This window comes from Halyomorpha halys, unplaced genomic scaffold (genome assembly GCF_000696795.3).
Source record: "Halyomorpha halys isolate HHAL.00 unplaced genomic scaffold, Hhal_1.1 Scaffold675.1, whole genome shotgun sequence".
NCBI lineage: Eukaryota > Metazoa > Arthropoda > Insecta > Hemiptera > Pentatomidae > Halyomorpha > Halyomorpha halys.
The window spans coordinates 243,222-270,126 of record NW_027111983.1 but is presented as its reverse complement, the minus strand read 5'-3'; the positions used below and the strand labels follow the sequence as shown (position 1 = coordinate 270,126).

The window sequence follows — 26,905 nt, the reverse complement described above, 5'->3', positions numbered from 1 at the left end:
TCAATTATAATCAGAAATATTGGTCAGTTACCCGATTGTTACCTGAAACCGTAGATAGTTGTTACTTATTGATATTCATCTGTTAATTGTTACCTGACTACTTACTTACTTTAACTATGTCCCATTAAGGGTTCATGTAAAGAGAGAGCTAGAGAAATAAATGCTGCCCTATGACCAAAGGCACTTTTTGGCCAAGATAACTTTTACACTAATTTTGGTCTTACCGATAAAAAAAATTTGAAACAAGTTACATACATTTTTAATTTTGAGATTAAACCTACTTGACAAACGGTCTAAGATTCCTATTTTCTACAAAAAAAACAAACTCTTTGCTAGTTCTATTATAAACTATGATAATCAGACCAATTTCGTCATATGGAATTGAGTTTTGGAGCTCCACCAAACGGTCAAATTCCTCGTGTATCCAATCCTTACAATCCGGATTACAATCCTTACGGAGGGTATCGTAAAATACTACATCACAAGTAAACTCGCCCATAAAGACCTCAACATCCAATTCGTTGCAGATTTGGCCAGAAATTTTATTCCTTCATTCCAAAATCCTTACCCTCCCAAACCCATTATTTCTAAATATCTCATCCTTAAAAATCCCACATAATCCTCCGAGGTGTCTGAAAAGAAGATGGCCGCGGGATCTTCTAATTTAAAACCATGATTAAAGTACTACTATTGGGTGATTCCTTCCTGAGATTATTATGTGTTCTGAAACATTTATATCATTTACTCATCATATTTTTTTTTTCGTACCCACATGAAAAGATTTTAATTGGTATTTAGTGCGTATATATATTTTTTTTTTCTTACTTATTTAACTTCTCAAACAGACAATTATAGCGAATAGGTTGGTCAATGTACAACATGCCACATTTCACAAGATCAAAACAAAAAAAAAAAGGCCATCCTTCCCCGCCGTCTGGCGAGGCATAAGATTTAATCGAGCAATATTTAAAAAGCGCCTGAAATTGGAACACCGCGTGATATATTTTATCTGTTTAATAAATGAGGTAAGAAAAAAATATATATATATATATTTTTATATAAAGTTGTAAATTTTAATAAATAAAAAATAACTTGGAGATATCTTAGGCTAAGGAAAATATAATTATGAGGTGCTATGATTTTAAAAGGATTTTCGCGATTTTATAATCAATTTATTTAGATTTATATGTTCCTTTTAAAATACCTACATATATATTTGAATATTGGGTTCATCCCAGTTCGAGGCGTAGTAACAATACTCCGCTTAGCCAACTTGATACAGTTAAATATATAGCGAGCAGAGTGTGAAAATACCGCATGTCAACGGAAATAAGAAAACATATTAAGGCGTGGACAAAGAGTGCATTAGAGCTGTCAGAGGAGGAGATATGAAGAGTGCCATAGCGCTCTCTTGTAGCTAAATCGGTAGGTTACAGAACATAAAGTGCTATCTATTGATTTTGGCTAATGGGTGTCGTCAGCTCTAATTTAAAAATAACTAATTACACTGTCCATAGCCACTAGTGTTCGTGGGAGTGAGTGCCTTTGTTCGAGAATTTATCATGTGTTCATTGCCAACAGTTTATTTTAAACATGTTTAATTTAATATTATGCTTAAATAATATATTATTTTTTCATAAAAAGCATTTTATTTATGCGAGTTTCATTATATATTAGATATAATATAAGATAATTTAAATTATCTTCGTCACCTACTTCCTTTTGAAACCCGTAGGCTCTTGATTACTTCCTTAATATTCCCCCACTTTGAATATTGCTGTGCGGTTTACGGGAGTGTCTCTGGGGATCTCGAAACAAAATTAATTAAATAATTAATTGCTTTGTACAATTCATCTTTGGGGTTCCCAGGGACGCCTCTGTCACCCGATTTTATGAAGAGTTGAAGTGGCTTTACCCCTCCTTCCGTCGTAAATATTTTCTTGCTTCCTGCCTCTACCAAATTATTCAATACCGTCGTCCATCGTACATCTCTGATATCCTTCAATTTAAATCCTCAGTGCATTCCCGCAATACCCACGGCCTTCAGACTTGTATGTAACTGCCTATCGAACCACACCCTTTGGTAGATCTTTCCTCATCCCTATGGAATCCTATTCCCTCTTTCATTCGTAGTTCTAATACCCTTCCAACCTTCAAATCCCGTATCTTCGATCACCTTCTGTCCACCCAATTCAGGAAGAATAACAATTGAAAGTTTCAAACAAGGTTTATATATTTCCGTACTTAATGTCTCACATTTTTGTTTATTCTTGTAAATATGTACACTAGCAGAAATTGTACCTTTCCATTTATTAGTTTTAGTTTAATTATATTTGATTTTTTTTTCAATTACTTATTATCAGAAGTGTTTATCATCTGATATGATTTTACTTTATTTATTCTATTCTTATTTTATATATTCTGTTAATTATTGTTGTTCATTTTTATCTTTTTAAATTCATTATTTTATGAAATTTTATAATTTCATTTTTATTTTGTATTTCACTCTAAGGCTCTGAAGCCTAATTTTAACGCCTGTACATTATTCTAAAGAGATCAATCCCAGAACAAATAAAGACTATTATTATATACCTGTGACTTTTATTTAGTGTTTATGAATTTAAATATTTTATATTGATTTGTTCCTTCCTCATTTTCAAAGGTATTGAAATTTTGTTCTTAAACAGGAATCGGAAGACAATTTTTTCCACCAGAATTATAATTTTTTAATCCTATTTTACATTCGACTCCAGCGAAAAAAATAGTTCCTTTTATGTCTGTCATTGCTTAGTCATAATAATAAAGAAAACATTGAGCCGAATCGACCAAATGAACAACATAAATCACTACTTCCTCTAAATAATAAGAACCGAGACCCCATATTTAGGAGCTAAAATGTATATACCAATGATACAATTCGAACTAATTTATATCTATATTCCAACCTTTCTTTATCTTCTTTTTTGATTTAGCCTTAGGTTGTTTTAGGTATACTTTCTGCAATGTATAAAACGATGTTGTTATCCAACTAAGCTGTAACATTACTCGGATAAGAAACAGACCTTCCTTCACTACTGTTCCTCTTCCTTTTAGAACAATATTTTTACAATTAAAACACAAATCAACTGTTTTGGCATATTATAAGAAAATTATTTTGGAAATATCTTTCCCTCCTTTTCACTTCTTGCAAGGGATGTCGTACCCCCTAAAGTTGGGAAGATATTACAGATATCGATTTTACTATTAAGATGGTTATAACCGAAGCTTCATAAGTGGAAAATTCCTGCTATCCTTGTTGATATGTGACCAATTGAAAATCATTTTTTATACCATAATTCAGCCTTGATGAAGCCCTGAAATTATGGAAAATTATTAGAAAAATTGGTTATTGGTAAATCATTTTTTCTGCTATTTGTGTATTTTTTTTTAATTGTAATCACAAACATTATTTACATAAATTTATTTATTATTGATTTTTACTGTACTAAAGCTCCTGCCTGCTACCGTTAATTTCATTTTGATGAAATTTGCAGAGATTGTACGGGTTCGTATCTCATCATAAAAATCTATCCTCTATTTTGGCTTACGCATAGGCTCTCTTGGTACACGCAAATTTAAAAAAAAATACTAGTCTCTAGTTTCCGAATTTCTTTTTTTAGATATTAAATTCTTTCTTAAATTTATAGACAATAGAGATCATAGAGCTCAATCAGACCATATTTACTTCCCGGAGCTTCTCTGACAATCGCGTCATTGGTATTAAAATTCAGTGAAGGATGAGTGAGATTGCCATCCCACAGGATTCCAGAGGAAAATCTGGCCATTGGCAGAACTTCGATATAATTAATTAAAAAAGGTCTCTGGGCCACTGCCGATTCAACTGTCGATGAGGATTGTGGATATGCGTAATTATAATAGGGATTGTGTCATGATATTAGGATAATGAGTGAGTTTGTCATGGAATGTGATGAATTTAGATTCGATAAGACCTAGTATAAATATTAATGGGAAATTAACGTCATGATGTAGGGTATTGTTGGTTACATAGTAAAGAGCATTTACTATTGTTTGAAGGACTTGAAAGGTTTGACGCGTTTGATGCTAGAGTTTTTAGCTGTGTCCCGAATTTATAATCCACACGTCCAAATAGGTTTTATTATTGTATTGTAAAGTATTAATTTGTTTATTACTGAAAGCTGAGTTATTACTTTGTACTTAGTAGTCCATATAATTGTCCAAATCGTCGGGTAAGTTCTTGTTATTTAAGTTTATTATGTGGATCTCACGTTAGGAGAAATACAAGAGACCAGTCTGTGTCTGAGAAAGGACTCGCTATGACATTAAAATGAACTGGTGAATAGGATTTGCGTTGAAAGGTGAATTTTTATTTCTGTGTTTTTTACGAAGGTTTATGAAATACAAATTAATAATTAATTATGTATAAATGATATAAACCTTCGATAAATCCTTCCTCACTATTGAATTCGGGCTAATTCGAGTTTTCAATAAGACATAATGTCATTTCATATCTGCGAACCTCATGCAATGTTTCAGTTCTATGACGCGTCGACCAGTTAGGAAGTGTGAAACCATTCAGAGTTTAATTGAGCGCGAAGGGTTTATTTACTGGCATGTTATAGACAGCTTGAGGCAGCTTGCGGGTGAGGCTCGGGCTACAATGGCAGCGCAGTACAGATGTCCCTGCGCACTGTCTATTGTATTCTGCCTATGTTAGGCTATTTAATAATACATCGGCTACATAGCTGCCAATCACTCCCTTCGAGTACTCTTATTGTCAAAACATAAATAAATTCAATCAAGGACATATACGAACAACTGCTCGTCCATTAGAATGAAATATATAGAACGTTAACTTAGGAAAATGTAACTACTGTTTCGAGTTGACTCTAACATCTACGAATTAACAACCCCATAATGCAAACAAGTAACCCTGATAATACACAAAAATCGACAGCCATTGATAATATTCAAATAAACTTGTTTATCAATTAAATTCAAATCAGAACAACGTTTTAATAGTTTAATAATGAGTAATATTGTAGGTAATATATTAATACTAATAATATAATTAGAAGTAATAGTTTTATTAATAATATTGTAATAGTAATAATAGTCGTAATATAACAATATTAATATAACATATCATTGCATAATAATATTTTATGGATTATATTATTTCTTTAATTAGAGTCACTCGTGAATTCGTAAGAATACAACTTTTTTTTATATATAATTTATTTATACTTATTTACCAATACCTTAAAAATTTGTTCAACGAATGCGGGATATGTCCCTCGAAGCAATCCATCAGGACGCCTCTAACACAATAAATGCCAGTATAGTAGGCGATAAAAGCCGTGGAAATCCAAAAAACCAGATAGATAGACAGAATCAACAAAGTGGGGAATGCTGGTTTGGGCTGTCAAAGATCTACAAGGTCTGTAGAGCAAACCAAAAAATAAAACAAAAATACTATTTTAGCAAGCAAATTAAATGAAATAGTAAAAATAAGTACATTGTCGGTGTAAAGTAAATAAAGAAAGTAATCTCTTTATTTAATTAAGATATTACTTATCTTGATGCTTAAATAAGATTATATTATACTTTTTTTAAATATAATCTATGATATATTATTATGATTAATAACAATTTTTTAATTGATCGAGTTACGATAAAACGTTCAAGAGCACTCCTATACGCTCTTGATAATTTGTATCAGATTGATACTCCCGATGAAAAAAAAAAATATATATTTATAATAAATAAATGTGATGTGAGTTACATTACAATGGCATGATAAAATCTTGTGGAGAATCTACCCATTGATAAAACTCTTATAACATTTCTAAAATAGAAGATCTCGAGACCATTTTCTTAACAAATGCCTTGGAGTATTATCAGATACTGAAGGAGAAGAAAATTTGAGGAATATGTGGGTTTGGGTGGTGAGGGAGTTTATCAGGAAAGGATTGGTATCTGGTTCTGCCCAAATCCGCAATAGATGGAACATTGAAGTCCTGATGGATGACTTTATTAGTGTCAAAGTAAGGAACATGGAGGAGTTTATGAAGGTTTTAGTATTGTAACGATTGGATACAAGAGGAATTAAATGGTTTAGTGGTGCTCCAAAGCTCAACTCCATAAATCCAATATGCCTTATTAGAATACAAACTTAAAATCCCATTTAATAAATTAATGATTGTACCTACGACGAGGGGTTTTATCATAAATGACGGTAGGTGGAAAAGATGCCCTTCAATATTTTGAAAATAAAAAATAAATGGAAAATTTAAGATTTCAGAGTCTGTTCCAAAGAGCGAAAGTGTTGATGGAGAATTTTATTTAAACAGATTATTTATACTCAAAAAACTTTTAAACACTAATTGATGACATGGACGATTAAAGCTAGAGCAAAATATTTTCAAACATTTTCTGGGGTTGGATCATGTTAAGGAAAATCTGGTGGTAGTGTGGAAATTTCCTGATTAATACCTAATTTCACTTTATGTATTTATTGTATTTGATATATATATAAATATATAGAGAGAGATTAATTTATTGCCATGATCATTGATTTCATGTATAGTGACAGCAATCATGATTAACTTATATTTAATCTCTAAAGTTTGGTTCAACTTGGCCATTATCAAGAATAATATCAATTTTCAGTTTCACTGCCTCACAATAAATTCAAAAATAGTTGGATGCTCTTGTGCTCAAGTATAACATAATTTGGTTAATTAATCTATTTTTATTATCTATATACTTTAGTATTAATCATTTTAATTGAAAATTTGATTTGCTGACAATTCTACACAATTTTATTTCTCAAACTCTATGTACCTTATACCATATTATCAGACTTGTGCTATCAAAAATATACTACTAACAGGTAGGTCAAATATAAATATTGTGTAGCTTTGATAGTTTGGTCATGATAAATCAAATTTTCAATTAAAGTATTAGTTTAGAGTATATAGATGACAAAAATAGGTTAAATAAATTATTACAATTGGCAATAATAGCCTGCAACTATGACTGTGAAATTGAAAATTGAGATTATTATCAATAATGACCGAAATTTTCGAGACGTAAAGAAAATTAACTCACAGTAATGAGGCTAAAAGGATATCATTTATTGATATAAATATTGATGAATTTTTTTTTAAGAGTTACGTTGCTTTCATATGATCTTTCTATTCTATTTGATATGAACTAATCGATTTATGAATGAATACGGGTCTTATGCAATATTGAAGAAAAAATAGAGATATGAAAAATACTTCAAATACCTTTTATTTACATAGACTCTTGTTTAATTTTTCTAAGCCTCTAATTGTGGTAGTTTTCAGAAGTAAAAAATCGAATTTTCCAGTCTGAAATATGAAGAAATAGACAGAACTCAATTTTTCTCAGACTTAATTTTTTTTAACGTAACGTCTTCTATGCAGTTACTTTCAAATTATGAAATTACACAAAAATAAGGTTCATTATTTTTTTTTTTATATATACCAACCAGTCAACTTTAGGTTATCTCATTACTGCAAACATTATTCGTATTTAGTTTTTCTACTGTTTCTTGATGTATGTCCTAATAGTTATAGCGGGGAATATAAGTCAAAACAGTATTGGTAAACCGAACCCCTTCAAAGAAGACAAACGAGATCAAAATAAGGTCTTATGAGGATCATTGTCCGGATGAGATGAAATCCAAACTGAGAGCGAGACCGGACACGGGCAGTTACCTGAGACACCTCCGGGGGCAAAATATTTTGAAAGGGGTTACACCCCCTAGCAACCCCCTCTCCTACTTGGAGGGGAGTCGTCATGGTAACTACCCGCATGGCGTCACACCCCTCTCCCTTTTCACCGCCTTTTATTTCAGCTCGGGGATCGCTCTGAGGAAAAAAAAAGTAGGAAATGTTTTTGAATGGCCATTATTCCATTATCGGCTGTCAATTGTACAGCCGGGCCGATTGCTGGCTCCAATTGCTTCCTTCGTCAACCCTAAGTGAAGTCAGTTTGGAGTATTATTAAACATAAAGCCAAACTCTCCTAAAAAATGAATTGAATTGAATAAAATTCAATTTATAGTTTTTATTGAATTGTTTACTTATGATATCCAATAGCTTAATTTTTAGGAAACCTTTGAGAAAGTAGGCAATCGAGGTGTTCGCTGCAAACTATCTCGGTTCGTGCGGGCGTTACAATTCTTTCGTTTTTTACCTGAAACCTACAGCTCCCATCTTTAGTTGTTATGCAATTTAAGAGTTAAAACATCCTGTCTTGTTAGCCATTGAATTAATTAACTGAGCTGGGTTTTAGAACTACTGTTCCTAATAAGACTCGCACCTTGAATTTTGAATGTCATCTTTAAAAACCCACGAAGCTTTAGGAAAGGAAGTTTAACAAATATAAAAAGTAAAACACATATATTTTAAAAATGTGTGACTGTTTTTATATATGTAATAAAATAATAAGTGGCTATAAAAAACAATTAAAGTATGCTGGGCCTTATCGTTAATTACCACTGTAAAGCAAGAAATAAATATGTAGGAATAACTAAGGGCCTCGGTCGAAAACCATTTATATTTTATCCGTATAGATTCTTAAATTTTCAGACTTTTTTTACAGTTTTCCAAAATGTTGAGAGCTTGATTTAAATTGAAAAAAAAAATTAAGGAAGTAAGTTTTACCAAATAACTTTTCTCTTAACATCATGTAAACGTGCCTAAGCCATACAAATAAAAGTGAGCTGACTATAGCTGACTATGCTAAAATGATACTATTTTATAATAGAAAGTTCTGTGGCCATCTTTATTTCAGATAAATCCGTTTTGTTAAAATTTAAATATGCATTAGCACATGAATATAGAAAAAAATAGGCGAATAGTGTTTAGGTACCATTGACAAACAAATATTACAAAATATTAATTGACATAAAAATCTTTAATAGAATTTGAACTTATGTCATATAATAAGATAGGTAATAAACAAATTTAGTCAAATGAAAAAAGAAAGTAGGAAAAGTGGCGTCATTACCATCTAAGAGGTTCAGTTGTGAATAGACGAGAAGATATTCTCAACAGCTCTTGGTGACAAAACGTGAAGTGATATCTTACATATTACAACGTGTATGAATTAAACAATAATTTGAAATAAAGGGAATAATGACATTTTGCTGAAGGCAACCATCATAAAATTATAAAAACCAGATCATTCGCCAACTTTGAGCGTGGGACGCAGTTTATGAAATGCATCATTGAGATCAACTCATTGGGACCCTTCTTTCCTTCATTTTCCAGAATAATCATTAAGAACCTCAAACTAGTGGAGCTCTTGCTAGAAATTTTATGGACTTAATTTTTTGCCGAATCTATTGTATCTATGCCGAATCTAGAATGTAGCTTACTACAAGAACGCTCCTATAACACATTTGTTTTTTTTTAGTAGAGATTTTCCCTAGCAATGCTTTCTTTGTATACAATATCTTACCCATAACGTGAGGGATAGATGAGGCTTAGATTTTAACTAACTTTATTTATTTATATTAAACTAACTATAAGTTTAAAAGTATTAACAACTAACTGAATCACTTACCTCCAAGTTTACGGGTCCAAATTTAGGTTCGGTTGGGTACAGAATAATAATAAGAAATTATATTTTCTGTTGTCATGAACCGACTCTGGTGCCCCACACCTCCTCTGTAAAGAAGAAGCCTTGCTCTTTGTTGGGCTGCAAGATAAATAACGTTATTAAGCATAAATGCTGTCCATATCACCTTCATGCATAATTATTGGACAAGAAATAGTCCGCCCTTGTCAAGTACTCAACCCAGAGCCGTAGCAAGGCCCTTCTGCGCCCTTGGTGAGTTCGGAAAACCTACACCAATACCAGGTCTTTACATTTTGTTTTTAAATTTCTATAAAATCTCTTATTGTTTTAATAAAAAATACTATTATTATCAAAGAAAACCTAAATTCCAATTTGAAAATGGTTAATTTTGATAATGAAATCAGTTTCATGGTTAAATTTGCGCCCTCTTTGTATCTGGGAGCTTGGCGGGATCCATCTTGCTACACTCTAGACCTGTGCACTCTTATTACTTTACTATTGTAATGAGTCATTGATATAATTGCGGATCACTGCTGCCATTGCGTAAGAATGTAATACTGAGTCATAGCTAGGGACGATTTACAATATTTGCAGTTTACCATTGTCCAGTTTCCAGAAGTTTTCAAGTCAATCTCACCCTTGGCCGTCCAGACTCCTGAATGGAGGGAAATGTAGCTGTCAGTGTTGCTGACAGACTCCAAGACGAAAAGTAGTTGAATGGCTACAGTCCATCATGGATGAGAAAAAAGAGGTGCCTCCGATGACGCGACAGAAATTGTACTCAGACTCATCCAAATGAATCAGCTTGTCAGGACTACTTTTGTTGCGGTTCATTCTTCATTATAATAACGAGCCTTGGCGGAGATACACATTCAACTATCTTTGCCAACAACCTTTCACCTACTTTCCATACGGACAAAACGATTAACTTCGTGATAGGGTAAAAGGTGGTGATGATGATATTAGGTCCAGTTATTTGTATAGAAAATGTCTGGATGATGACATCTCTTTATAAATGTTGACACTTAGATTCGTCTCCTAACAGCTTCGGATTGTGAAAGATCTGTTATCCAGAATAAGAAATCATGTCGTAATAATTAAAACTTGCACGAATGGACACCGCCAAGGAAAGTCACTTGACTCCATCATCTTACCTTCCTCTAATTCCGTGAGGTGTGTGCACCATGTATTTACCAAAAAGTAAAGCAATTTTCTTGTAGTGAACTTGGATTTGATGTAATACTAACTTTTTGAATTTTTTGACAAAAAATGTCTGACAGCTGGCAAGCCGAACTAAAGATTCGACTCTATCAGATGTTATGAAGCTAATGACGCACAACGCCTCAGAAATACGCCATTGGTAAATAGGTAAATATTATTTAAATAAAAACATTCAATAACTACAACGTCATCTAAAGGAAAACAGAGCGATTAAAAACAATTCAGTCACAAAAAAAAAATTAATCATGTAATTTCCGCATTATTAAAAAAAAAATATAGTCTGTAATTGATTATTAATATTTAACGATTTAAAATAATATTATTAAATTTATCGCTAGAAAAAATACATGATACCCATTTCAATAATGTTGGAATATAATTAAGATAAATTATGGTTGAATTGTCCTCATATGATCAGTTGATAATGTGTATTGCACTAGTCTATACGTAGAGTTCACATTTTTTTACTACCAATAAAAATGTGCAGGAAATGGTCATGGTAATTAGAAAGTGGGATGAAATTAAAGAAAAGGAGATGGATGAGGTTCTATGTTGTCTTTTATCATACTCAACTTATTGTTATCATTTATTCCAGGATAAATTAAAAATAATCTTAATAATGTTATGTGAATTTTTCTTTACTTGTTTCGAACTTTTAACACATAAAAGTTTTATTTATATATAACTTTTTAATGCAATTCCTTATTAAAAATAAAACTAATGAGATAAAATACATATTGCAATGGAAAGAAATTTTGAAAACCTTTTAGCTCGTTTAGATATTTAAAATTAATCTGTAGTGGAATATTAGAGAGATAAAGAAGTGAGAAAGGAAAAATATATTAGAACGGAACAGACAAAAATATAAATGGTATATAGTATACGAAGGAGAAAGGTCTGTTCTACAAAGAGGTTCAACAATTAATCATAATAATTGAATTGCATTTTCAATAATATAGATATAATTGGAGTGCATTAAGTGCTTTGAACATTTATATTTTTTATTAATGATAATCAGGCGAATTTAGACATGAGGAGTTGAGCTTTAGGGTTTTACTTAAACTATCTAACGTCTTCAGTAATCCAATACATACAATCTAAAATCCTCTATTCTCCTTTTTATGTCTATAATGCTCAATATATCACTGATTTCGCCAGAAACAGATACCTATCTGTTACATTACAAAGTCAATACCCATTAAAACCCAATCGATTTCCATTAAACGTCACAAAATTCTGAAAAGATGGTTGTCTAGAATTCTTATTACACACTAATATTAAAATGTAATCAATGTTAAGTGTATTTACAAGTAATTACACTGCTATATTTTATTATTAACAATTTTTTATTTAAGAACTTTTTTTCAATATTTATCACATCATATTTATATAATTAAAGTATTTATTAATTGATTTGATAGAATGTTCATATATATAGTTGGAGTACATTGGCGTTTTCAGAAGGAGGGGGTATTGGGAAACATTATGTTTAAATGTTCGGAATAATTTTGAATTATAGCCTGCATATTTGTAAACTATAATTTTATAATGAATTTTACAAATAATTTATTTTTCTATTGATATTGAAAAATGAAATCCTAAAATTTTCGGATTTAAATCCCACTTGTTATTGGACGATTTCCTCAATTTTCTAAGCAGTTTTCCTTAAAATTAGAGAAAAGATTCCTATCTTTATCCCAGAAACAAGAAGTTACATCAAATATAGATCCTTGTAATTTTTTTTTTTCGAGCCCCTCCAAGATATTTATGGAACCATCTCAGGGTGAATACAACGTATCGATAAATGTGGGGTCTTAACTATTCTATTAGCTTTAGGAAAGTCTGTAGGACGACCACAGTAAAAAAAGTAACCGTAGTCTACGGTACTATCTTTGGAATACTTCCTATTCCAAATAAAATCCAAACTATTTTTATTTTTTTTTTTTATGGAGATGTACCACAATTCAAGTTTTCAAACTATTCTTCAAAAAAAGTTAAAATAATTTATAATATTTATTAAAAATATTACGGAAATCATTGTCCAGGGCTTCCTGCTGGTTTTAAAAAACTTCTGAGGATCCCTGTTGGCATTCATTCGGCATAAATGACCGAACTACTTCTGTTGCTTCTTTTCGATAGTGTCCTTCAAGATGAGTACTTCAAGGTTTCTTCATTTTCTCTCATCCTTATTTGGACTCTCCTTGTTCTACAAGGCACTTTCAAGAGATATTTCATTTCAGCTAAAACAAACTTTCCTTTTGACTGATCCCTGATAAATTTTTTTTAAAATTATTTATTTATCAATCATTTATTTATTGTTATTTACAACTGTATAACATATATACAACAAGTAAATTTCCTGAAGGTGAGGTAGTGACATGATACAAACATGTGGAGAATCTACCCATTGATAGAGCTCCAATAACATTTCTAGAGGAGAAGATCCCGAGGCCATCTTCTTAAAAAAAAAATTAATAATTCGTCTTTAAACATTATTTTTTTTTAACTTTTTTAATAGGCACTAATTACACTGAATCCATTTCGATGATCAGAACTGCAACTTCGCTATTGAAACAATATCCACTTTCTCTCCTTAAACGGTTTAGACACAGTTATGGAACGAACTTATTTATTTATTGTTATTTAAAACTGTATAACATATATGCAACAAGTCAATTTCCTGAAGGTGAGGTAGTGACATGATACAAACATATGGAGAATCTACCCATTGATAGAGCTCCAATAACATTTCTAGAGGAGAAGATCCCGAGGCCATCTTCTTTAAAAAAAAAAAATTAATAATTCGCCTTTCAACATTATTTTTTTTAAACTTTTTTAATAGGCACTAATTACTCTTAATCCATTTCGATGATAAGAACAGCAACTTCGCTATTGAAACATACATATATACCCATATATAACATCCACTTTCTCTCCTTAAACGGTTTAGACACAGTTATGGAACGAACTTCAAACTGAAACTGAAACTGAGAAAAAAAACTCTTGGAACTGGAAAATTCATTTGGTTCTTAATCGAAGGCGCTAAACACTACACCATAACGGTGAACATGGTCGGATGTCGTCATCCCCTAGGACAACTAGAGACAAACCGAACACTGGCCTAATTCCAGATGCGGATCAATATTTGCTGTGAGTTAAATTAAACGGGCTATCGGATGGGGTGGCGAAAGGAGCGTGCAATTGATTTTAATAGCGTGGAGTTGTAGCCAGCAACAGTTGCTGTGTCCACCGGGACCACTTGGAGCACTGGCACATGTTACAGCATTAGCGGCTATAATAGCCTCGTATCTCGAGGGAGTCCCGATTATCCGGGGGCAATGAGTGGACAGGCGGGGGTGGTCGGGAGATACCAGAAGAACACTTGTCGGAAAACATGCCACTGGTTAGGGATTCTAGCTGAATGGATTAGATTGGCCACTTGGAAAAAATAGTTGATGGAATTATTTTGACTTTGAGAAAGCATTCGACTATATAGTTGTGGAGTGGTGGAGGTTCTATTATTGCCAGTGATTGGGTTTATTAACATTTAAATTAATAATAACAATATTTTTCACCAGTCCTTAATATGTTAATAATAATAATAACAGAATTGTTCTTCAGTATGTCATCTAGTTCAGCGTAGCCCAACTCTCCTACGAGAGTTTATTAGACAAAAAAGTTACTTTGAAAGAAATTTTGTAATTTAATATAAATAAACTTCTACCAATGTGGTGATTTATATTTCTCAGGTTGACCACCCAGACTGCGAAATTTAGGACTTAAAATGTCATTAATGTTCGGAACCACATAGCGATGTGAAAGTTTGTTTTCTTCGATGAAGCTTATAAAAAACCAAAATAAAAATAAACTCTCTGATACATCTTTACAATGTCTCAGGAGGTTGGCTACAACAGAACTAGAGGTTCGTTGGTTGACGCAGCTGGTTGACCTCACTACAATGTTCACACTAAGGATTGCCTTTATTTTTTTTGTGTTATGATCTCCTCTTGTGAGATTGTGACATGTTGTACATCGACCAACCTACTCGCTATAATTGTCTGTTTGAAAAGTCAGATAAGTAAGGCCATGGAGGGCGGGAGTATATTATATCAATTGTCAATATTAAACTGTATGTGAAGAGTCAATGGCGCCAAATGTGCATTAATGATATGGTTGGTCGATGTACGACATGTCACAATCTCACAAGAGATCATAACACTCCAAAAAGGCAATCCTTCCCCGCCAGACCCGCCCCGCTAAGACTCCCGGAGAGCAATGGCAATATGTCACTTTTGAAATATTGATAAATAAATAAATTGACAAAAATAGTTTATCTTATTTATGTATAACAAATACTTGACCAATATAAAGAGATATTACGACTTTATAATTATTATATGGTCCCCAACCTCGTTCAAGTTTTTTATTTTGGCCTTTGTTAAGTTGGAGAACCTAACCGCTTACGGCATACTGCATAGATGCATAATCCAAAAAATGTCCTATACCAAGTTCTAATTTCTGTAACTAGTAATTCCCATTTTAAAACTATATACTCAGTTTCTTTATATTAATGTATATTATTTAAAATGAATACAAAAATATTAAATAAAAAAATGAACATTTAATTATGAAATTTCCTATTTATTATTCATCATACTAATTTTTTTGGATTTTCAATTTAAGGGTAATTTCGACTTGAGTTAATTGGTCTCCAATGACAATACATTCATATTGGTTATAAAAATGCCTCAGAAAACATTTATTTTTGATAGTAATTACTTTTTCAACTCACTAATAATATAAAAAACCGAAAATAACATCATTCAAACTACAAAGTAGTACTGAAACGACATTAAAATTCCGATCAAAATTGCATGGTAAAACTGACCTCTTGTTTTTCAAAAATATTTAGAAAAATGGTAAATTTCATGTAATGCATACTTGGGGAAATCCGTTCTAAATTAAAAGGAAATTTTAGATTTTTTCTGCTCTCCTATTAATATTGTAGCGTCTCTGGGTATGATGAATTAATTACATAGTAATATTTTACTGTTGTTCTACTTGCCATTGTCTTTTCCATTCTCATTGGCATGGCTATCCTAGAGAAACAGTTGTTTACATTAAAATACATCTAACTTTATCTTCATACATATCTCGTTTAGGGGAGAGGGGTTTTCAATTAGATCTTTATCGAGTTAAAAGAGGCTGTATGAATAGAAATGTAATGAAAAAAATCATTATCGTGAACAAGAAAAATATAAAATAAAAAAAAATAAAAAATTAATTCTGTTAGCCCTGACGTTCTAATGCTGACTTTTCCCACCACTCTCACTCTTATTCCTTTCATATAAGCCACTCGGAAAGAGAAAATAACCAGTTAGTTAATTTTTGGAATTATCATTTTCTTGATCGAGTTGATATTCTTTTGTTTAAATAACTTTTATTATAATCATATCGTTATCCTTGGAGATTTTAAAATTAATTGTTCATTAATTCAAAGTTAAATTAATTTCTTAAGTTTATTTTATCATTGTCGTGGTTTTTTAAATGTTCATTGTCATAACATCTTTTTGGCCACTATAGTGGGTGCAAAAAATTCAAATTCAAATTTTATTAGTTGATTCTGAGTTCAAGTTTTACTTCATAGTGGTTTGAGCTAACAGCATTAATATGTTTTATTTATTTTTTTTTAATAATAGGAGAGTGTTTTGTAGACAATTAAGACCTGAAAATCGACCGTTATATGAGAATTACCGGCAATTTATATCTCTCATTAACCGTTTTAGAAGTTGTTCTCGAAATAATTCAGAAATGTTGCTTTTGGAACCAACCAATCAATGTGTGATAAAATTTCCTAATATAAACATAATGTTATTATAATAAATTCCCGTAAAACGTAGGGTCAAGTATGAAGATTCATAAATAAAAAAACAATCACAAAACCCGAGATGGACTTCCAATACATTTCATCATCCAATAAACGAGACTTTTATAGCGAGATCAAGTGCCTCTTGAATTGACCAAAGGCATTATTGATGGCTCCATAACAAAGCCTATGAGTGAATTAATTTCCAATTGTAGTTGACATATAAGCCACCGGGAGAATTATGATTTTAATCCGGCGAAGAGGGAGGATGGCAATTAATAAAAATTCTCGCCGGGCCGGGAGTCGGGAGTAAACCGCTTACGGTGGTGCTAATAAAGTGGGATATGAGTGAAATAATCCCGGGCTAGGGAGGGAGGAATGCGGCGGTAATAATAGGATAAAGGGCAATCATAGGGGCTGCTCTTATGAGAAAATTCCATGGGGCCATTAGTAGGAATAGCAAACTGATCGCCTGCACCCTCGGTGGCAACCCTTCCGGAATATCGATCTGCTAGCGGGTGTGCTCCTGGTCGGTACGGAGGGGGAAGGGTATGGTAACGTCGTTATGGTTCACGAAACAGAATAACCAAGTACCTTTGTCTACAGAAGAAATAAGAAAGAGAAGAGAAGAAATCAAAGTAAATTGACAAGATTCTAGTCGGTGCTATCGGCGTTTATAAAGACTAGGCTCCTAATGCAATATCATTAATCATATTGGACGTCGGCCTTCGGGGAGTAAGGCGTAGCAAAAACTGGATCTAAAAACATGATGCAAAATACTTTTAAAAAAAAATATTTAACAAAAAACTGAAAATACTTATTAATTGCTGTTCACCAGGAGTCCTCTATTCGACCTAAGGTACACGACTGGTCAGTGTCCAACAATTACTGTAAACGTATCGTCATCCAGACATCAGATGATAGAAAAGTTGATCAGAACCTAAAAGATGCTGACAAAAAACAGCACATCTCACATCAGCACTCTAAAACTACTCGTTACTAGAATGATTTTTTTTTAGGACTTTAGTTTAATATTTCCGTTTTTATTAAAATTAAATGTTCTCATAAATTATTATTTAATTAAAGAAAAAATATATTAGATCTATTGAATCAAACTACATCCAATTTACCAAATCTAATATTTGTTAGTTTGTACTTCACGCGCTGCCTTAGTGTTCATCCCACTGGGGCTTTTTGCTAAATGTTCAGGCGTTTCCAATTTGTTCGGAAAAAAAAAAGTTATTGACAAATTAAAACATTTTTGGCGCATAGATCAGAAAGTATACATTATTTTTTATGGTTAGCATGTGCTATTCGATTTGTCTCTTTCTGAACAATAAGAAAAAATTACCGATTCTATTAAATGAATTTTTATTCAGAAACATTTTTAAAAATAAAAGTAAATATTCGTTCATAAAGTTGTCTAGAGTCTTTAATTTCCATTTTGTTAAGAAAATAAAAATTTTTCACCATGGTTCATTTGGAGTTTATTTTTCTTGGACCGTTGGAAAGCCTAATGTCTGATCTTTTAACTGATATTAGTAAATATTAGTTTCAAATAAAATAAAAAAATTGATTAATTAGATTCGGTTCTGATTTGATTAATTAGATCTGGTTTGTGCACTTTGGATATTTGAATAGAGCTCTATGCCATTCCCAGGTTTTGAGTAGATTTCTTGAGTCATGTTGAATTTTTTTTTACTAATTTTTCCATTTTCAGTATCAAAGATAAAACAAAAGATTTTTCTTCTTCAGCGTAAGACAGCCACATCTCCTAATGAAGTGAGATCCCGTAAACTTTATTTTGGCTCATTAAAACACTTCTTCAACTTTGGGTAGTAGATAAACTAATTTGGTTCAATTTATTATTTCTTCGGGCTGGTGCTGGTCCTAATTCCTGAGCACGTGACGTTATCCACGGACTATATTCCTTCGGACGTGGGTTGTAAGAAATACAACTCGAAGAAAGGCATTTGGTCGACTGGCGGGCGGGCAAACATAACTGCCCTGCCTCTTTCCTTATTAGTAGTGTAAATAAACATATGCCTTCAAACGAGATATAGAAAAAAAAAAACTAGGAAAGGAAGTGGTAACTATTTCACTTCCGCTAGAGAAGACAACCTACTGACTAAGTGTTTTTAACGAGGCCCTATTGTCCCGAACCAGCGACCGCTATCCGCCCCCGATGTAGTTCCATTGTAATTCTCCAGTCTGAATTACTTTGTCTCCTCAATGGCTGGAGGGAAAACTGGAGAAATCTAATAATTAGTTGAGGCGGCCAACAAACTTCTCCCCGGAGAACAAAGAGGTTAACTTCTGCTCAAGTTCTCAGTTCCTTCAATGCTCGTCATTACTGCCTCCTTGGCAACTGATAGTTTGATATTACTTTTTGTGAAGAATAAGCAGGAAGTAACAATTCATGATGAATACTTTTATTTACTTAATTTCAATGATTTTCTCGAAGGTGAATGTGTAGGTTTGAACCTCCGAGTGTTGACTTTTACACTTCATAAAATGGAATGAAAAAAATAATTTTATTATGGAGGAGGCGGTTCTATAGGAGGGGATATATAAATTTGTGATTGGGTATTTAATGAATGGATGGATGATAGTAGAGTGAGGAGATCAAGAATATAGGAAGCTTTTTTTTATTTAAAAACTTGGAATAAGAAACCACCAAGGAGGTATTGCCTTCCAGAGGTTGGGTAGAGCCACTTTAACTCAAAATACCAACGAGAGACATGAGAGCGCCTGGGAAACCTGTATATAAATCTTAAGTTGATAATTTAAACTAATCGATATTAATAATTATATAATACCACTTAGGTAAATTAGTACGCTAACAGGCAAAAAAAGAAACATGCACATATTTTACGTCAGGTTGCATCATGTCTTATACGTTACTATAATCAAGTGTCTATTTACATTTGTTGTTAAAATTTTTTGATTATGTATGTAGTTAATTAGTTAATACACTCGCAGATATGTAGTTAATTTTGTTTACGTAGTTAAGGATTTGATTCTGAAATGCTTAAGTAGAGTAAAATCAAAATTCACCCAGGTCAAGTAAAAAGCTTAACTTAAGTGAAGTCTGTGAATTGAGACCTTAAATTTTAAGCATGAACAATGAGGAATCCTGCCTTGTTAATGTATATAATTTAATGAGAATCTTTCATTTATATAAACTGTAGAGTTTAATCCCTTCCAAAGTCTGTTATTCCTTTCATATTATAAACGTGGAGAAAAAGTTATGGATGCGTCATTGAGTCGTAGTATCTTTGTAGTTCTAGATCATATAATAGAAATAAGAATAGTGACTCTCATCTGGATTTTACTTCTTCAGAACAGTAAATGAGCAGTTGAATAATTCTTTAGCTGGAATTAGGCAAGCAATAGAATTACTTATATTGAAAAAATCACCTGAACTTTTTATTATGGTAGTACTAAATGCATTATTTTTGAAGCATGGATATTGAGATGTTTATATTTATGTACCCAAAAAATTTATATTCCTCACGACTTGAATTGTCTATTTTCCTGACTCTTTTTTTAATTTTATTTGTATTTATTTGTCTATTAAAGTATAAGAATTGAAGTTCCAATAAATGGCAACATCTATTGGTCGGTTTCAAATCAATATAATAATGTTACAGTATTATTATTATTATTATTAATTTTTTTTTTTAATAAAATGTCTGTTGGTCTAAAGATTTCCTTACAAAGTATTAGGGGTATTCATGATCTTTGGTTTAACATGTTAAAGCGTGTTAAATGGAAAAACTCATGTTAAATCGAAAAAAATTGTCTTCTTTTACCGTGGTAAAACGAAATAACATTTAACATGGCTGAGAGTCTGTTACTTGGTCTGTTAAATGGAGAATGACGTCACACAATAGACCAGTTGAGATCGCCGCCATTTTTGTTGAGACAGCTCAGTTCTTTCGTGTGTTTGTGGTATTCATATCCCTGTTATTAAACCAGGATGGATAATTTTAATGATGCATTTGAGAAAAAAAAACAGTAAAAAAACCAATGTAATTTCATTCTAATATCTGAAAATTTGTAAACGCTCGCCAGATAAAAATCTCACTATATGAACCATGTAATTATTCTTAGGGGACATATGTCCCAGAATAAAGTTATTTTTTCATTTCATTTCATAAGCTAAACTTTCACACAAATTCCACTTTTCACTCACTCTAGGCATGTTGTAATTAATTACTTAAATCAAAACTGAAGTAAACAATAACATGAGGGTCTGGAAGGAAGGTTATAAACATAAAGGCTTATACAACAAGTTGCTGAGAAAATCCGCTAGGGGCTCTTATGCATTTAACGTTTAACATGACTTCAAATAGGGCTGCTCCACAATCTTATAGTTATAACATTTAACATGGTAAAACATTTAATATTTAACACAACATCATGAATACCCCTATTGTATCTCCGACACTTCATGGTAAAAGTGGTGTAAATTTTGTTTTACTACATAATATATAAAACAGTGAAACTAGAATTCATATAACACAGGAACAGATTAATACAATATAAGGAACTGTGGATAAGTACTAAGGAAAGTGTCTGCCTAAGAGTTAAAATAAAATATAAATGAAGAACTGTATATATCTAATCAATACATACTTGTGTAACCAGATTTTTTTCAGAATTTAATAAAATCTAAGCCACCACTGTTGCAGACAATAAACATTATATTCGATTCAGTCTAAAAGCTTACTGTTATTATTTCTATGTATTGTGTTGTATTACGTTCTGTCGTATATTTCAAACAATGCCAATATACATCAGGAAGAACACTCACACCATATTTACAGATATAAATTAAATGATAATCGAAATAATCACGAAAATAATCAATAGAGAAAAAATATATGACATATGATGCCAACTGTTGCCTAAGTGATGACAATAAATTTGCTTTCTTTTCTTACAGTTTTTAAACAAATATTTCCCTTCTAAATAAATTACTATATACATTTGAGTATAACCTTGTACATGTGGAATAATTTAGGTGGTATGAGTTTTCCCACTAGGTTTCCTCAACAACGCGGTTTATATAGAATTCAAGTTACCACCTTATCTATGCTTTCTCCACATATTTTCATTTTATCATCTCCGTCCTTCAAAAACGCCGCTCCCGAAGACGAGAAAGCAAGAACCGACGGCGGCCATAACCTGAAGGAAACAATAAGCCAGGAGGAATGACGAAGACTCTTTATTACGGTGCTAAATGTTTGAGAGGTGGTGACAGTAAAGCAGCCTCTATATTTCAGGAGAGGCGACCATCTCTTTTACCACCGCATCCTCTAGTATAAATATTTCATTGGCTCTCCTGCTCCTGTCCCATCCTCACGGGGGAGGTTAATCACCGAGCCTTCTTCGAGGTGGAGGGACTAAGAGAAGGAACGTGATATCCAGCAGTGCCTTCATGGTTTTCTCCTTTCAAAGGAAAACTTCCTTCGAAACCCAGAATAAGGCAAAGAAAAAATGCTTTAAAAACAATGTTAGAAATAAAAACACATAAAATAAAAAATAAAAATATAATATTCTTCTTCCTCGCCTCAACGAATGTGAGACGTGGACTCTTGCACTAAAAGTCAAAACTCTTCCACAGCTCCTCAAAATTTTTGAAAATAAAGTATTGCGTAAAATATTCGGACCGAAAAAGGATAAGTTAGCAGGAGAATTTAGCCTTTATTATTATTTGGGAAGGAATTTAAATTTTAACTTGCAAATAATATTCTCACAGGAATGTAACATAATGCCCTACCACAATCTATTTTGTTAGCTGACCACTCCCGTCGTGTTGAGAACAAAATCATTATAAAATCGCATTGATGGATTCAGAGGGAATGGGAAAATGAGAGGCACAACCCCAATGATAAGGAAAATTTTAATTTTTGAAATAATTTTCATTAAATCTTTTAATTTTTATCCTAAACAAAAGTAGCTGTGATATGTCGTAGTTTAAATTATATGTTTTAATTTTTTGATTTCATATAACAAACTTAAAATCTATAATCCTCAAATTCAAATACCATTTGATACCGAACAATTCCCTTTTTTCTCATTACAAAAATTGTTAACAGTGATGCATGTAATCGTTAAATTGCACGTAAAGGAATAGAATTCATGTCTTTAGGTTATACCTTTGAAATTATGAAGTATTTTTTTTCTGTTATTCGACACTATAAAAATAATTTGTGAATTCGCTCCTTTGTGATCTGCGATTTGCAGCTTAATTAATCTGCTGAGTTTATGTGATGACCAATTAGAGCTTTTATAATTACAGGAAGTAGCTGCAATCAAGTTCAATAACTAATCATTAATAAAACATTTATTTAATTACTAGACCACAGTTACTAGTAATAAAACCCTTTAACACGCTACCAGTCTTACTGGTCAACCTCTCGGCCGAGTTAAGGGTGTTCACTGCTTAAGTTGAGCGGGTTTCAACCATCGTATTGAATTAATATTTTCTATTTTTTGTTATTACATTAAGATAATTGTTATTTCTTTTACAAAGCTTATGTACATAAATGGAAAAACTACATGATCTAAGGGCTTATGTGCTTATAGCTATGCAATACTGCTCAGAAGAGATCCACACTAGTTGTAGCGAGGAAATGTTCCCAATCCCTAATTATAATAATAATAATAATAATAATAATATTAATTGTCTTATGAGATGGAAATATTAATGTTCCATTTTATTTCTTTATTACAGGTTTAGGGCACTTACACCAAGAGGTCGGCAAGGACTACAGTAGTGACCTGGGAGGGTTCGGTTCCTCTAAGAAGAAGAAGAAACGGCGTCACAGGTAAGTCGTCCCAACCATCTTATTATCTTACAAGCAAGGTTTCCAAGCTTCTTTCTGTCACTTATGCGAAACAATTCGTAATCATTTCTGTAATTTCTCTTTAATTAAAATGATTAGAAAGAGGTTTGTAAACCTTGCCCGCTCACCTCCCACAGTTCCCGCTATTATTAAATCTTGTATGGTCATTATTGATCTAGGACGATCTTCACGTCTTACCAATTGGAGGAGCTGGAGAAGGCATTCAAGGAGGCGCACTACCCAGACGTGTACGCAAGGGAAATGCTATCGTTAAAGACGGACCTTCCAGAAGACAGGATACAGGTAAGTGTTGGATTTATCATATTTTATAATGTTATACATTTACATAAATATAAATTCTATAATTTCTTTTTTTATACGCTTTTAAAGATTTTTTTCCATACGATATAAAATAATAACAAAAATTAGAATAAGATTATTATTGAAAATTTGCAATAAAAACTCCTAAGTCACTAAAAAATAAATCATATATCACATGCATTAATCATATTATTTATACCTATGACACTAGTGATTAGTGGTTTAACTGCAATATTTTTGGATTTCGAGTTAACTAAGCCCAATTCTCTTATTGCGTCCGAAAACAATATTTTTCTTCAAAGAGCATTTAAGTTCACCGGAGAAGGATGAAGGAGCTTTTTATATCTATTTAGTTACATCATTAACGGTTTTGTGGGTTTCAAGGATGTTTCATATATATATATATTAAAACAATATATATTTTTCGACACATTGTTGAGGTTACTTTTAGTGGAACCCTTTTAATTAAATGAACTGAACTTCGGAATGTGGGATTGTTTTCTAACCAGAACAATGCCATAAAAGTTGTAATGAAATTCAATTAAAATCACCCCAATTTCAGTCTTTGTTTTTGCTGTTTTGATTCCTTTGCAAACTTCCTACAACCTCTCTTAAATGAGTTAGTTTGTTGAAAATTCGTATGTGACTTAAGTTGGTGTTATAGAATAGAAAGCCTTTCCGGGAGTCATGGTTTTTATACTAATCCCACCATTTTGTTTTTAAAATATTGCACCTTACAAAACATTTAAAATACTTCCAAGTTGAGTCGTTGGGTTGAAAATTTAAATGAGAGTCGTTTGTTTTACAAAAGTGCCTTTTGGTCTCCCATAGCAATACTTGTCGCAGTTTTTAAGCATTTTTAAATCATTAAACATTATTCCCATTATTTTTTTAATAATAATGAAGGGAAACGAAAGAACAACCTAAGTGACGGAATTCAGTTCCTCTGACTCGATAAATAACTGATTTGTATTATATAATATTCGTTACAAGCATAGAATCAGATATCAGTCAAATTGATGTTTAAAAATCGATACACCATTTATTTAAGTTTACATGCTTAGGTCTTAAATTATGCAATACTTATCAATTCCTTGGATATAACTAAAAGATACGTGTACAACAAACAAAGAATGTTAAATGTTTCCTCTAACAATATAAATCACTTTAATTAGGTATAAAACTGATTTTACATCGGTTAAAAATCACTACCGCTTCTTTAATTTAAGAATTTTAGTCGTTTCACAGAGATCTATCAGTTTTTTTTATTTTGCTTTGTAAAAATTGTTTGCTTCATCAAGCAGATTACACGAAAAATTAGCAGATTGTCAAAGAGTGGTATGAAAAAATTCATTCTGTGTTCTTAAAATTATGATATTCTATGTCATATTCAAAATAAAGAATTATGGATTTCAACGCAATATATCCTCAATATTATTTGGTTACCTAATTATTACATTCACTTTATATTACACTTATATACGACAGTTGGTTGGTAAAACACATTGTAGAATATATAATGTAGTAACGGTAAAGAATATTATGTAATTTTCACTTGCATGAACAGGGACATAATCGCTGTCGCTGGTTTTCCCTAAGCTCTCTGGAAAGTAAGCTAAATAATTCACTTATTTAGTAAAATTTATCCCTTCAATGAAAGCAATATATTTCAAAAGACTTTATAAATTTAAAACTAAAACAAGGTAGAAACTTCCAATTTGGCAGGAAGGTGTAACTTGCGTGTTCAGAAAAAAATGTATAAAATATTTTCATAAACAATAATTTTTGATAAATCAAAAAAAAAAAAAAAAAAAAAAAAAAGGGGCAGATACAACTTTGACCTATAACACAACATTCTTCATTGATTAATTTGATCAGGTTTCGGTCTTATGCGTATGTTCATTTTCAATTCCATTCCTAGAATGTGATTATCCGGAGAAGCTAGCTATCGTTTTTTATCGTCCGGATCATGAATATTCACTCAGTAATAAGATATCATCAGTTCAACATGATGTCATTGAATCTGTTCTTATGTACAAATACTCCATCTAGTACTGCTCAGCTTGTAGATAGGACACGCGAGTATATTATGACGAGTAGCATCACAACCTTAGTGTTTATGTTGCAAATGTTTGAGGGATTTAATTATCAAATACCAAAGTTTTTAACATTGCGGGTTATATCCCTCCCAGTCTTAATGTTGCTCAGCATAACAAAGCTATGCAAATAAAGTTTGCAAGGACTAAAACAACCTAGGGACCAGTTTAAAGGAAAGTGAAAAAAACAACTACATCAATATTATCGATACGCAATGAATCAAAAATGTAAATTTAAATCAGTGATATCGTTTTCTCTTATGAATTTCATGCTTAAGCCTCCAAAAACGTATTAAATTCAGAATCCAATCTAGTTTTACGCCCAATGTTTTGTTATGAGTATTGACCAGAGGAAAAATCTCTGAATGTTAGATATTTTTTGGATTCCTGAAATATTTTCAATTTTTTAAGAAGATAATTGACCTTATGAAGTAGATTATAGGAATATAGTCCGGGTTCCTGTTAATGAAGGTACAGGGTTATTGTTAATTAACGTTTCGCTCCACTTTTCAGGGCTTCATCAGTGTTGTCTTATTGAAAGAAGGATGACAACGAAGTTGTAAGTCAACCAGGCAGCCCTCACGAAGCTCAGTATAGTTGGGCAAAACGTTGGTTAACAATAAATTTGTTTTTATACTATTTTGTATAATTACTTTTATCGACCATCATCCGGACAATCTACTTCATACAGCCAACTATCTTTTGATTTAGCTCGTTTTTGGATGTTCATGCGACGTTCGTGTTTAAAGTATAAATAATACAGTTTTAAATTCAGTGATTAAATCTGCTAAGAAGATTTTCTACAATATTGAGATATTCATAACACCATGATTCTCTTCCCAATTGTTTTCAAAAATACAGGAATTAGAATAAGTTTTAAAAAAAACACAAAAAGAGTAGTGATACAA

General features: G+C 31.9%; 1 protein-coding gene across 1 annotated transcript in view; it reads left to right on the top strand.

Annotated features, from left to right (window-relative positions):
* Window positions 1–26,905, top strand: part of LOC106685265 (visual system homeobox 2) — a 167,404-nt gene that overhangs the window by 84,003 nt on the left and 56,496 nt on the right. Inside the window, exons 3-4 of the mRNA XM_067049897.1 lie at window positions 23,469–23,562; window positions 23,760–23,883. Of these exons, the coding sequence (XP_066905998.1) occupies window positions 23,469–23,562; window positions 23,760–23,883 (218 nt within the window). The remainder of the gene's footprint in view (window positions 1–23,468; window positions 23,563–23,759; window positions 23,884–26,905) is intronic.